The following is a 12,580-nucleotide window of genomic DNA, read 5'->3' as shown; positions in this document are numbered from 1 at the left end:
GAGAAAGATGAATTTAATACTAGTCTTCAGTCAGACACTTAATGTTTGAAATAAAGGGAGACTTGGTGTCCATGTTTACTTATGTTTTCCAGGTGTAGACGTGAACTGTGTGAATCACTTGGGTCAGACATCGCTGTTCTGTGCTGCTCTGTCGGGCCAGGCAAAGGTGACGGAGCTGCTCCTCTCTCACGGGGCTGACCCAAACCAGTAAGTCCTGGTCATAGATATATAGACGTAGAAATCCTCAATAACTTACCATAACAGACCTAAGCCTTCTGACCTTGAAAGGTTTAATTCAATCACTAACTTTAAGATTCACGGTGATGTCATGTGAAAAAACGATATATATTTTCATACATTTTTTGCCACGCTATTAAGCAGATGCCGACTGCGACGCTTTCTGTCTAAGTATTGCATGTCACATGTTATGATTACAGCCGTCAAAAAAACATTTATTTCTGTTCCAACTGCTGTAGACATCTGCCTTTTTTGTGGTGTTGATTTAGGACTTGACTTCCTAACCAAGACTTATTGGGACTTTCAGAACAATGTCTTTGTCCCAGCTCTGGTGTGTTTACATTCACCGTTTTACATCTTGGCATATTGATAACTTAATGGACATTCGTCTAGTCGCTGTGAAGACCGGAGCACCCCGGTCCACGCTGGCGTGCTCTCCTGTAACCCTGCCGTGGTGAGCAGCTTGCTGGTTGCTGGCGGAGATCTGAGACTCCACGACTGGGAGGGCCGGACGCCCTTTGACTGGCTCAGGACTGTGAATCAGGAGCGCAGTGCCGAGGTAAGCCCTTCAGGGATTTGGCTTGCAGTGGGTCAGCGTTCTGTCTCATCGAATGCCAATAAAGCCCCACATGGAGAGTTTGTAACTTAAAATAAATGGGCTGATAACATTTTTTAGCATTGAACTTCCATAAAGTTTAGGGACAAACATTAAATATATACAGAAAATATTGCCTGTGGTAGTTGAACATTTCAGGTAATTTTCTTATTAATAATTGTAAAAAATAAAAAGAATCCCCATGTCCGATTGTTCAAGATTCATATCTCTCTCTTCATGTTATTGCTTGATCTTCTGCGTCCTTAATATTAATCCGACAGCAGGTCAAGAGGTCACAAACCTTTTGTCCACTCAAGAAAACGATTATTTCAGTTTTTCCAACAATTCTGTTCACATTGTGGTTTTGAAAGGGATAGGGAAAGATTTGTTGGACCTAACATGACTCAGCAATTCCAACATGTTGAATGTCACTTGTACTTGTGTCTCATCAGATGCAAGACTTCCTGGGGGGGTGCATGTCCTCCATGCAACATTTGCGTCCGAGCCCAGTGGTGACGACCCGCAGCCCGTCCCACAAGTCTCCCTCCATCTTGTCACACCCTGCGTCTCTGATGGATCGTATGAAAGCACGGTGCGGCGCCCAAGACGCCACGTTGGCATCAGGCAACTAGAATTGTGATCATACAGCTGTCTTTTGTCATGTAATGTACAATTAACTGACATCTCGGTGTGTTGTTGCTCCTTTTAGTGGAATCGGCCAGCAGTTCAATAAAAGAACAAACAGCAAGTCTTCCTTTACAGCAGCCTGCTGTTTAGGATTTGGAAAGGTATATATATATACATAAAGTATGGAGTAGATGCTGGTTTGTACCGTGTGTGCCGTAAATATGTCCAATGTGTGCTGTAACTAATACAACACATTTTAATTACATTTAATGTATTTATTTTATCATTCATCACATCCTCATTAGAAATGTTACTGGTTATGTATACCAGTGGCTGTAGGGGGTGAGCGAGTCTTTCTTCAATCAGGAGGTTCGGCTCCTCCTGTGGGCATGTTCAAGTGTCCTTCAGCGAGTTTCTCACTGGGTGCTTCCCTGCTCCTCACCTTTCCCAATGCTTGGGATGGGTTCAATGCAGAAGGCAGATTTGGTGTATTTGTAGTGGCCATTTGTCTAATAAATCATAATTTATGTGGTTTAAAGGCAAAAGACTAGATTGTCCATGCATGAATTCCATTTTTATTCTAATATAATAAGCCAACAAAACAAGCAAACAAACCTAAAAAGTAACTAAGAAAAGTCCTGTCACTGCCTGTCCTGCTCTGGTGAAACCAGACGCCCATCCTGGTGCACATTGGAAAAACATCAAGAACAATATTGCTTAAAAAAATAACATCAGATGTATAGCTCCCATTGTATGTATACTTTGTAGTTATAATGGCTCTTATCTATAGAAAGTTGTAAATCGCCTTATTTGAAGAAATTGCACTTTTTTGTTTCTTGTTCTTCCGGGTTTGTATCCTCATGGTTGGTTCAGCTAAATGACATGTAATGTAATATTCTGCATCTGACAGAATTTGAGACGCACCTAAGCTCAAACTAACATCAAATTTTTTTCCCCATGTGAAGAATAATCTCAAACATGTCTCAGAGTCTCTTGACTCCGTGTATGTTTGTCCAGGTGTGTGTTAACAAGCTCTGCCATGGGGTGTCTGTGCCAGCATCCATCCCACTGATCAGAGATAGCGATCTGATCCGGGATGACGACGAACCTCTGTTCTCCTTCTTCTGCGGCTCCTTGACCTGTATGACCAAGTAAGACTGTTACTAAGTCCCACAGAATAATGGCAACATACCGGAACTCTTAATAACGTTATCAAAATGGAGCAAACATGCACAGCATCATTCTGTTTAAATCAACAATCATTAAAAGGGTTTTATCAAATCACACCGAGAGAATCGTACAATCTCATGTAATTATTACAATTTTCCTGATTTGTAATACACCATCGAAAATCATTCCAATGACACATTATCACAAATAATAATTAAGTGTGTTTCAGTTGCAGCTGGAGGGGCTCAAGGGTCACAGTGAAAACAATGAGGTACAGTGACACAGCCTATCTGGACCTTCTCCACATAGAACAAGAGTACTGCAGGTGAGATAGAACAAGGAGCGTGTTTTTCTGTCATTGTTTTGCGGTTGTTAACTTGTGGAGTTTTGTAAAGTAAGTTTATATTTGTATTGGTATTTTGAGATCCCAACCATCAACAGGCTACATCAACCTATTCCTCCAAGGAATGTTATAATTATTTCCAATCATGTGTATTAAGGATAAGAACCCTAACCTAAGGTAACAGCTAACCCTAACCCACAGACCAAAGAAGAGACGTGAGAGCTGCAGCCGGCTAAGTGAACAGGCATGGAATCATATAGAGTTGAGCAAAGCCGCTCTTGACAATCTCTTTATTAATGTGATCAGGAACCTCGAGAACACAACCCATCTGTGACTGCAGATTGTTGTATTCATAAGATAACAATGGCCAGAATGAAACTTGTTTTACCTAAACAAGTGCAGGCGACTGGATCGACAACAGATGATTGTGACAATTCAAATGTGTTTGGAGCTCTGTCACTTCCACATAGGATTCATGCCACTTCTCTGTAGGATTCATGCCACTTCTCTGTAGGATTCATGCCACTTCTCTGTAGGATTCATGCCACTTCTCTGTAGGATTCATGCCACTTCTCTGTAGGATTCATGCCACTTCTCTGTAGGATTCATGCCACTTCTCTGTAGGCTTCATGCCACTTCTCTGTAGGATTCATGCCACTTCTCTGTAGGATTCATGCCACTTCTCTGTAGGATTCATGCCACTTCTCTATAGGATTCATGCCACTTCTCTGTAGGATTCATGCCACTTCTCTGTAGGATTCATGCCACTTCTCTGTAGGATTCATGCCACTTCTCTGTAGGATTCATGCCACTTCTCTGTAGGATTCATGCCACTTCTCTGTAGGATTCATGCCACTTCTCTGTAGGATTCATGCCACTTCTCTGTAGGATTCATGCCACTTCTCTGTAGGATTCATGCCACTTCTCTATAGGATTCATGCCACTTCTCTGTAGGCTTCATGCCACTTCTCTGTAGGATTCATAAATCAGGTTTCCCTCCTCAGCAATCCACTCACTTTCAAGCTGTCGAGCTGACTGGAGGCTGGTTTGGGGAACGTATCAGCTGGAGCAAACTAACATTCATTTCACGACTAACTTCACAAGTTAAATTTGCGTTTGTGTGTATCTGTGTGTGTGTGTGTGTGTGTGTGTGTGTGTGTGTGTGTGTCAGCCAGCTGTTCCACCCACAGCTGTTGCAGCTGATGGCGGTGAGTCTGTCTGATGACCTCCAGAGGACCAGTCTGTTGTTTGAACCAGTCGACGTGGGAACGCTTCACAACCTGCTGCACAACAGGGTAACAAAGACACACATGCAGGATTATTTTAAGGTACTACCAGATGCACAGTGTATGGTAGTAAGAGTTACAAAGAAAAACGGTTTGAAAACGTTGTTCTCGAGCTCACGTGGGACGATTCTTTTTCCCAAGAAACATGATCACCACGTGTCATTGGCAAGGTTTGGCAATCTAAGGAAAAGTTGATTGCTCCCTATACTTCACTTAAAGAAGTGACAAAAACAAACATGGTTAACCACATAAAGGCATTTTGTTTGTCAAGCACAAGCCAATTCAATTCATTTTATTTTGTATTGCCAAAAAAAAAAAATTAGCTTAAGTGGGCTTTACAGTCTATACATGCGATATCCACCATCCCGAAACCTTCAACATCAGCAGGAAAAACTCCCCAAAAAATGAAAAAAAGGGAAGAAACCTTAGAGAGAACGTCAGAGGAGGATCCCTCTCCTGGGATGGACAGACTGTAACGGATGTCATGTGTACAGAATGAACAGTAAATTCAATTGATGAATGTGCATAAACGGCATTTATGTGTGCGTTTGTGTGTGTTCTCCGTGTCTGTGCAGCGTTCAGAGTTTCCAGTGCTGCAGAACAGGTGGCTGCTGTCAGTGCTGCTGCAGGTGTGTGAGGGTCTGCAGTACATCCACAGTGGAGGCCTGGTGATGAGGGCCTTGTCTTCTCACAGCGTTGTGCTCACTAAGCTGGCAGCAGCCAAACTGACTGGTTTAGGCTTCATTGTCCCCAGGTACTGAAGGTCCAGACCCACATAGGGCCCGTGCACTTCCTGCACATTGAAGCGGTTTTGAAATGAACATTTGAGACATAATGTGGTCTGATTGGTTGACTGATACACCACTTCTGTGTGAGAAACTTGTTTTAGTGTGATCATTGTCAGTCATTTCTGGCAGCCCTAAATAAATGCTCGATACTAGAAATACTCTTTAGTTTTTAACAAACTAAAATATATATAACAATATCACAAATGAAATACCCTGTTACAAGTAAATGTTTTGCATTTAGATAAAAGTGAAAAAAACACACTTATGAGGGCAATCCCAAACACTTTGGTTTTAATAAATGTAACTCGAGTCAGCTTATTACACAGTATTACACACACTGCGGCCGTGGAGACATTGCCAGCAAAATAAATGCTTTACTACAGTTTTTCGCCGTTTTATACACACAAAATAATTGAATAATGCTCACATGTCTGACAACGTTAAGCTAACGTACCAACAGCAGAACTCCACGCTACTGAAGACATAACTTTTAACTACACCTCTATTACACAATGACACAGTTTAATATATGTGCCAAATGGGTGGTGGTGTGGAGTAAAGACAGGGCTTCCAAAACCCATTAATAAGTAGATAAATGAAAAGGCATTGTCACCATGATATTTCCCAACAGTATATTTACCAATACTGCTTAATGTACTGTCTGTCATTACACTTCTGTTTCTGCGTGTGTGTGTGTGTGTGTGTGTGTGTTTGTGTGTGTCCAGCAGTCAAAGTACAAATGTCGCCCCCCCACTGCACATAGATCTCCCCCCCAGCCTCCACAGATGGGCCGCTCCAGAGGTCATTAAACAGCGGCCGTGCACAACACAGGCCGACATGTACAGTCTGTGTGCTCTGATCCAGGAACTCTACACAGGTAGCTCCCACAGCCCGGCTTCTCCTGTCAGAGCAGTATGTGGCATTCAGTGGGGAAAATGTAATATAAAAACAATATCTATAAATGTATTGTATATAAGCAGTTGAAAATATGAATGCCTATGTTTCTGTCACACAAGGATGCTGTTTGAATACAAACACATTAAATGTAAGGAACTTCTTCTTCTAGTCTGGGGACATGCAGAAGGGATTATGGAATAATATTGGTCTTCATACATGGTTTAGACAGTGAGCCGTGGGGCACAGTGGACCTGGCCAGAATCAAACAGACGATAGATGTAGGACATGCCCTGGCAGCAGACAGCAGCGTTCCACAGCCTTACTACGATGTGGTCCTGAGAGGTCTGCAGCACCACCCGCAGGACCGCACATGCAGTCTGCAGGGCCTGTGCTCCACCCTTCAGCAGGACCTCAAGGTGGGCCTCACTGTACAGTACTGTCATCCTGGTGTCCATACTGTATACAATTATTATTTCGAGAAAGCACACGGACGCATCCCAATAATTCATTCTGGGGCTGGAGCGTTTATTTTAACTTACTTTTGTGTGTGCATGTTTTTATGCGTATGTGTGTGTGCTGCAGAGGTTCTCCCTGGATGAACAGATGTGGCCATGTGACCAAGACCTGAGGCCTGAGGTCCAGAACAAAGCACAGCATAGGACCATTGTGGTGGAACCAGTCCACAGCGGTACAAAGCACAGCGCTCCTTCCCTCCCGCAATACTGTCTGGGCTAAAGGAGTTTCTTGTGAACCTTGTGATATCAGATGATATCAACCAGAATCTGATGACAAGCCTTAAGACTAACTCTATAGAAATAGGCAGTGTTCACTATAATAAAAAAAATCCTCACGGTAGCAATAAATATTAATGCCATCTGCATTTGTAACACTAATGGTTTGGAAATGTGTTAACGTGTGTTTACTGCTGTAAACTGCCGTTAATGGGGAAATTCCTCTGTCCCCTTCAGGTGTCCATAGAACTGTTGGCCCATTCGCAATTAAAGCAGAGGCCATTGCGGAAAGACACGTCGACCTGGACCGAGAGCTGTACAGAGAATCAAAGCCGGAGAGAGAAGGACGTTTGTTCCAGCAAGTGTACCCCTACGCAGGCATGCTCCCTCTGCTCGGGGAGTTCGACTCGCTCAGTGTTGAGGAAGAACCAGAGTCAGATGTAGACAGGGAGCTGGCAGAGCAGCTGGATGGCTGGAAGATGGCAACGGATCCTCAGATCAGCACCATTGCGGTGAACATCAAAGTGTCCCGGGAGCTGCTGAAGCAGGCCAACCGGAGCCTGGACGCGGTGGAAGCCCCCCCAGAGCCGGACTACAGAGGGGTGGAGGAAGTTGACTGGCACAGAGATGCTCTCTCCTATCGACGCAGCGACCCCTCCCACGCCTCCTTCCCTACTTCCAAAGCTAAGGCTAAGTTCTCCAGAGTGAGTGCTGCCGTCGGGCCGCCGAAGAAGCACTACAGTCTGCATGGGGGGGAGGAATGGGGAAAGAACCTGGAGGCCCAGCTTCGGAGCAGAGATTGGGAACTGCTGAGCCAGGAAGAACTGTCTCTATGGCTGAGTCACTATCCGGTCGAGCAGCAGCAGCACGTGGAGGACTGCCCGCTGCCTCTCCCCACCTCGGGTCGCCACGCGTCAGGGAGCTGGCCACTGGGAGCTGATCCCGAAGAAGAGTTGAGCCAGTACACATCTGCTCTGGACCACAGCCTCGTTAGCATCCTCCCTGAGAGGAAGAATACGGAGGTACGTGGGCAAGAGTACTTTTTAGTTACCATCGGTGGCACACATTTCTCTATGACAGAATTATTCCCAGTAATCTTTTGTGTCAGATTGTCAGACGTCTCCTCCAGACATCCAGTTCCCTAGAAGATGTAGAGGTTACATTAGAGCTGTGCAGGCCAGCAGCTGGTGGGAGTCCACTGTCTGATACTCACAACACCGGTAGGTCACTGATACTTCCTGACGTTGAAGCTTGTTGGCAAACCGGTGTAACGGCTTCTCTGCCCAACCAGAATGTGAGAGCTTCTCAAACAGTGATGACATAATCCCCGCTGATCCCGATTCTGATGTCACTGGATCACAGGCCCAGTATACAGCCGACCAGAACATGTAAGGATGCCCTGCATGAACCTATGTGCTTCATATTGTAGAGTGGGGCGTGTGGGATCGGGATTTATAATTAGGGATTCAGGCCAAAGACAAGTGGATCCAGAGGGACAGTTAATATAATGGGACTACATTGCACTTTCTTTTCCAGAAATAATGACCCGGGTCACTCAAGATGATCTACAGACCTTGTAAGCAGTTTCATATAGGAACTTTTCTATTTTAATTCCCCCCAAGGGCATCTACTCATGAACGAGCTTCTACTTGTGACATATATAAACGCTAACTCAGTGGTGCTAGGTGAACTAACAGCAACACGGAAACAGTCCCTTCTACACAGTTTTTGTATTCAGCCGTTAATAAACAATTATAAAATTAACATGATCAAATTGAAAAAGGGGTAGAGTTATATATGTCAGCTATACCTTCTTCTTGGAATGAAGCCGCTGCAATATACAGTACGTAGATAGTACATTAACAAACATTTACAAATGACCGTCTTTGTTTGTAACTACATTACAGTGTGTTAGAGTTACTCTGTTCCATCCCAAAGCAATATTTATCCAATCTGTGTGTTTGTGTGTTAAGGATTCTGCTGGCTGAACTCTCCAGTATCACGGACTCTCCAGCTCAGTCTCAGGAGACTCGCCACTGCATCTCTGGGTACAGAAGAGCGCCGCCTTGTTACAGTACTCCCCGCAGCCCTGGTAAACACAACGCACACAACGCAAACATTTCTATTGGGTGCTGTCTCCACAGCTATAGACCTCCGGACAGTGGTGGCTGGTGGAGAACGTTCTAGATAGGGCCTTCTGATCAATTTCAGCAAACAGTCCAGAATGATTTAATGCAAAACAATTAAGGTATCAAAACGCAAGCCGAACCTTCCTGGTGTACCAGTCTAAAGAAGCCGCTCCCCACTCTCTGTCTCAGGTTGATGTTCAGCTCTTCTACTGGAGTTTCTCCACCAAAGTTCTTTTCTGAAATGGCTCTTGGAGGAGATATTTTACCAAGTTAGGTTTGGTTCTTGGAAGAGAAGATTTTAATATTGCCAAGAAATGCAGGGCTAATCACATTGCATTATGCTGCAGGAGCATCATCAATGCTTCTTGTTTACTTGATGTTTAGTCGGCATCCCACGGGACATTTTGGGCTTTTTCGGTTTTGGTAAGGGCTAGAGATTATAATAAACCTTTTTTAGCCAAAATACAGACATCAATATCTCTACTGAACCCACAATATCTACAGCATAATATGATGGACTATATTATGGCGGGTCTTCTGTCTAGAGCCCTGCCTTCTAAATTGTAGTTTATAGTATTTTCTATCAGAGTAAGCAACTTCCCTCTCAGGGAACTCGAGCTGCGTAAAGACGCTGTGGGAACGCCCCTGCGTGACCGCGTCATGAAGCACGTGTGAAATCTAATCAATGCGGGCGACACCGGGACCCGAAGGGCAGGACCATTCATCTCTGTGCCTTCATCTAGTGCGTATGAAGTTTGACTAGTTAGTAATGGCTGAGCGGTTTGTCCAGTGTGCCCCCCCTTTCACCCGTTTCATTACGGGCAGGGACTCGCACACCTTGTGTGTCGTCTGCTTGGATGTGGAGCACGCTCAGCTTGCCCCCGTCGTGGCGCTCCGGCGTCTGAGGCACGCGCGGCGACTTCCTCCACCGCTCTCACGATCCTCTAGCTCTGAGGAGCTGGACGTGGTGAGCGTGGAGGCAGCGGAGGCCCGAGTATGGTTCGCGGACCTTATGTCGCTGGCCCCCTCGTGCTTGGAATTTGCACCCGGCATGGTGAAGGCTTTCTTACTACCTTCCCCGGCTACATTCCTAAGGCCCCGTCCACTACGGTCGGGCCTATTGTGCTGCAGGCATTCTGTCCTCCTCCGTTCCTGACGTCGGACCAGGCGAAGCTCAACCTCCTCTGCCCAGTCAGAGCCCTAGACCTGTACGTCCGCAGGACCGCCCTGTGCAGGCTCTCCGAACAGTTGTTTGTGTGCTTCGGGCCTCCTAATACTGGGGGCCCGGTGACTAAGCAGAGGATGAGCAAGTGGGTGTTTGAGGCCATCACACTTGCTTATGAATCGGCCGGCCAGCCCGCACCTTTGGCTGTCCGGGCCCATTCGACCAGGGGTATGGCGGCTTCTAAAGCCCTTTTGTCTGGAAAAGTATCGTTTGCATGGCGGCAGGCTGGTCCTCGCCCCACACGTTGGTGAGATTCTACGTCTAGACCTTAACTCCACGCCTGGAGCACAGGTGCTCTCGTCTGAGTGTGCGCACTAACTTCACACCACGGTCACTTGCTCGTATGGTGGAGTGGGTATTGGGTTCCCACAGCGTTTTTACGCAGCTTGAGTTCCCTGAGAGGGAACGTCTCCGGTTACGAAGGTAACTGAGTCGCTGCGTAACGTTGCCATACTCCCGGCTTGACCGTGGCACTTGATTCGGCCTTTCAGAGATGAATGGTCCTGCCTTTCGGGTCCCTTTATAGCTTCCTGGTCCTGGCGTCGCCCGCCTATGCCGTACCAGCTCGCCATTGGTTAGATTTCACACATGCTTCATGACGCGGTCACGCAGAGGCGTTCCCACAGCGTTTTTACGCAGCGCCTCGTTCCCTTCAGGGAACTACGGTTACATTCGTTTCTGGAGACGTTCCTCATGTTTTCCCAAAGCCAGCGGTTCCTAAACTGGGAACTGCGGGGTGGGAGGGGTGGGGGGGGCACACACAGGCACAGAGACACAATTGGGATCTGGTTCGGTATTCAAAGAAAGTTCAATTGTTGTGTTTATTATAAAAAGCAGCGTTATGTAAACATACTTCTAAAAATGAATGAATACTTGATAGTCCTCAGCTCTCTTGTGATTTGACAGACATACGCCAGCGTGTGATGATGGGAAGGAGGGAGGCCAGTCTCCCAGACTCCCCTGCCTGCAGCACTGAGAGCTTCACCACAGCAAGAGACGCCTCAGTGAAGGTGACTCATGTCCGTCGGTGGTCACTGGACCCAAAGCAGGCCCGTGGTTCATCAGAACACCCCGCAGTCGTCCTCTTACTTAACAGCACACATGAACCGGGTCACTCTGCATTAGACCAGCAAGCACCACGTCGTCTGGATATCTATACTATTAATACTTTTGTATTCAGAATAACTTGGCGGTTCGCTCAGGCTACAACTCCCAAAAAGGCCTTTACGTTCACATTAGCCTTTTCAAAGATGGACCTCTGACCCATAGGTGCTGTTATCTGTCCATCTTAGTCTCCCACTTTCAAGTTAGAGTCTGCCTGCAGTCCAGAGGGCTTCATCGTGCACAGCCAGGAGGAGGAGCTGCTAGACACCAGATCTCCCGACCTCACAGTCCACAGAGGCTGCAGCTCTGAGGAAGCAGAGCAGAGCGAGGAAGAGGGAGAATCCAAACAAGAGCCGAGTGGAGAGGAGCAGGAAGGGAGCAGTCAAAGCCACCTGACGGTGCACGTGGCACAAGAGCTGGAGGAAATGCAGAGAGCATTACGGATGGAGGGCAAAATGGGAGAAGACATGGCAGAGGAGGGGGGCGAGCATGTTGAGGAGGAGGAGGAGCAGAGCGGTGAGATCCCACACACCATCACAAACTGGGACTGATGAACTTACCCAGGTCCATTAATGGCTATCAACTCCATCGTGCAACTCAAAAAACTAATAATCTGACCCATCATTGACTTTGTTTTACAGATGTCGGGTCAGAGGAGGAGGAAGATGAAGAGGATGGTTCCAATGACAGGGGGGAGGTGGACGACGCCTTGGTTAACAGCAGTAAGCAGACAGACATGATGGATGATGATGAACAGAATGTGAGGCTGATGACTCCAGAAGTCTTGGATGGGTTTGTCCACTCAGGGGAGCTTGGTGCTGAAGGGGAGAGCGCAGATCAGTGGGAGGAGCACAGGCTTTCTCCACGGTCACAGCAAAGTACCAACTTACTGGAGGACACCGACAGGTGGGGGACAGCAGCGGTGTCCGTCTCATTGATGTCGGTCTGATTTGCTTTTGACCTCACGGAGCAACCATCATGAACGTGCTGCTTCCCTTTCCAGAGCTCACTCGACACTCGACGACGCGCTGCTGGCCTTGGAGATGGAGGGTCCGCTGGGCCGCCTGGAGACGAGTAGAGGTGTCCACGCGCTGTGAGTATCAAGAGCTGCTTGACGCGCTTCCATGAGGACCATAACAGTTTATGTTCTCCAGGTTAACAATAGAAAACAATTATTTCCACTGCCATAAAAATGGAGTAAGAGTGCCTCTCGTGTCCAGGGTTCAGCTGTTTGAAGGTGACGTAGACCGGCGAACAGGAGACCACGCACAGTGAGGGCTCAGTTTCCTGGAGGCCAGTCATGATTGACATGATGCACTAGCTATGAGCCAGATCAATAAGAGGAATGTTCCCGTATGTGCATTTGTTATATTCCCATTGTGGCCGTTCTGTTAGTAGCTTATTGGAAGGGATTCTTTTGTTTTTTTTAAGCAAGGTTTGGAATTCTG

General features: G+C 46.6%; 2 protein-coding genes across 2 annotated transcripts; both read left to right on the top strand.

The window, feature by feature from the left end:
* The first annotated feature begins 5,734 nt into the window (after window positions 1–5,734).
* On the top strand, window positions 5,735–6,678 carry LOC134106180 (inactive serine/threonine-protein kinase TEX14-like). Its single transcript, XM_062558187.1, has 3 exons — window positions 5,735–5,923; window positions 6,169–6,401; window positions 6,526–6,678. Exons 1-3 carry the CDS (start codon window positions 5,884–5,886, stop codon window positions 6,676–6,678), a joined length of 426 nt encoding a protein of 141 aa, XP_062414171.1. The 5' UTR covers window positions 5,735–5,883.
* A 176-nt stretch (window positions 6,679–6,854) lies between these two features.
* LOC119215013 (neurofilament medium polypeptide-like) lies at window positions 6,855–12,553 on the top strand. The gene is made up of 10 exons (XM_062558250.1): window positions 6,855–7,696; window positions 7,783–7,894; window positions 7,966–8,062; window positions 8,648–8,766; window positions 10,935–11,038; window positions 11,321–11,648; window positions 11,774–11,854; window positions 11,939–12,038; window positions 12,136–12,225; window positions 12,353–12,553. The coding sequence occupies exons 1-10, from the start codon at window positions 7,055–7,057 to the stop codon at window positions 12,405–12,407; spliced, it is 1,728 nt and encodes a 575-aa protein (XP_062414234.1). The 5' UTR covers window positions 6,855–7,054; the 3' UTR covers window positions 12,408–12,553.
* The last annotated feature ends 27 nt before the right edge of the window (window positions 12,554–12,580 follow it).

This window comes from Pungitius pungitius, chromosome 16 (assembly GCF_949316345.1).
Source record: "Pungitius pungitius chromosome 16, fPunPun2.1, whole genome shotgun sequence".
Taxonomy (NCBI): Eukaryota; Metazoa; Chordata; class Actinopteri; order Perciformes; family Gasterosteidae; genus Pungitius; species Pungitius pungitius.
This window is presented reverse-complemented; position numbering and strand designations above follow the sequence as displayed.

Coding starts and splice junctions, on each gene's coding strand:
- LOC134106180 (XM_062558187.1), top strand. CDS start 5,884: ATGTACAGTCTGTGTGCTCTGATCCAGGAACTCTACACAG. Junction 5,924..6,168: donor GATCCAGGAACTCTACACAG/GTAGCTCCCACA, acceptor TACATGGTTTAG/ACAGTGAGCCGTGGGGCACA. Junction 6,402..6,525: donor GTCATCCTGGTGTCCATACT/GTATACAATTAT, acceptor TGTGTGCTGCAG/AGGTTCTCCCTGGATGAACA.
- LOC119215013 (XM_062558250.1), top strand. CDS start 7,055: ATGCTCCCTCTGCTCGGGGAGTTCGACTCGCTCAGTGTTGAGGAAGAA. Junction 8,063..8,647: donor TATACAGCCGACCAGAACAT/GTAAGGATGCCC, acceptor TTGTGTGTTAAG/GATTCTGCTGGCTGAACTCT. Junction 11,039..11,320: donor CAAGAGACGCCTCAGTGAAG/GTGACTCATGTC, acceptor TGTCCATCTTAG/TCTCCCACTTTCAAGTTAGA.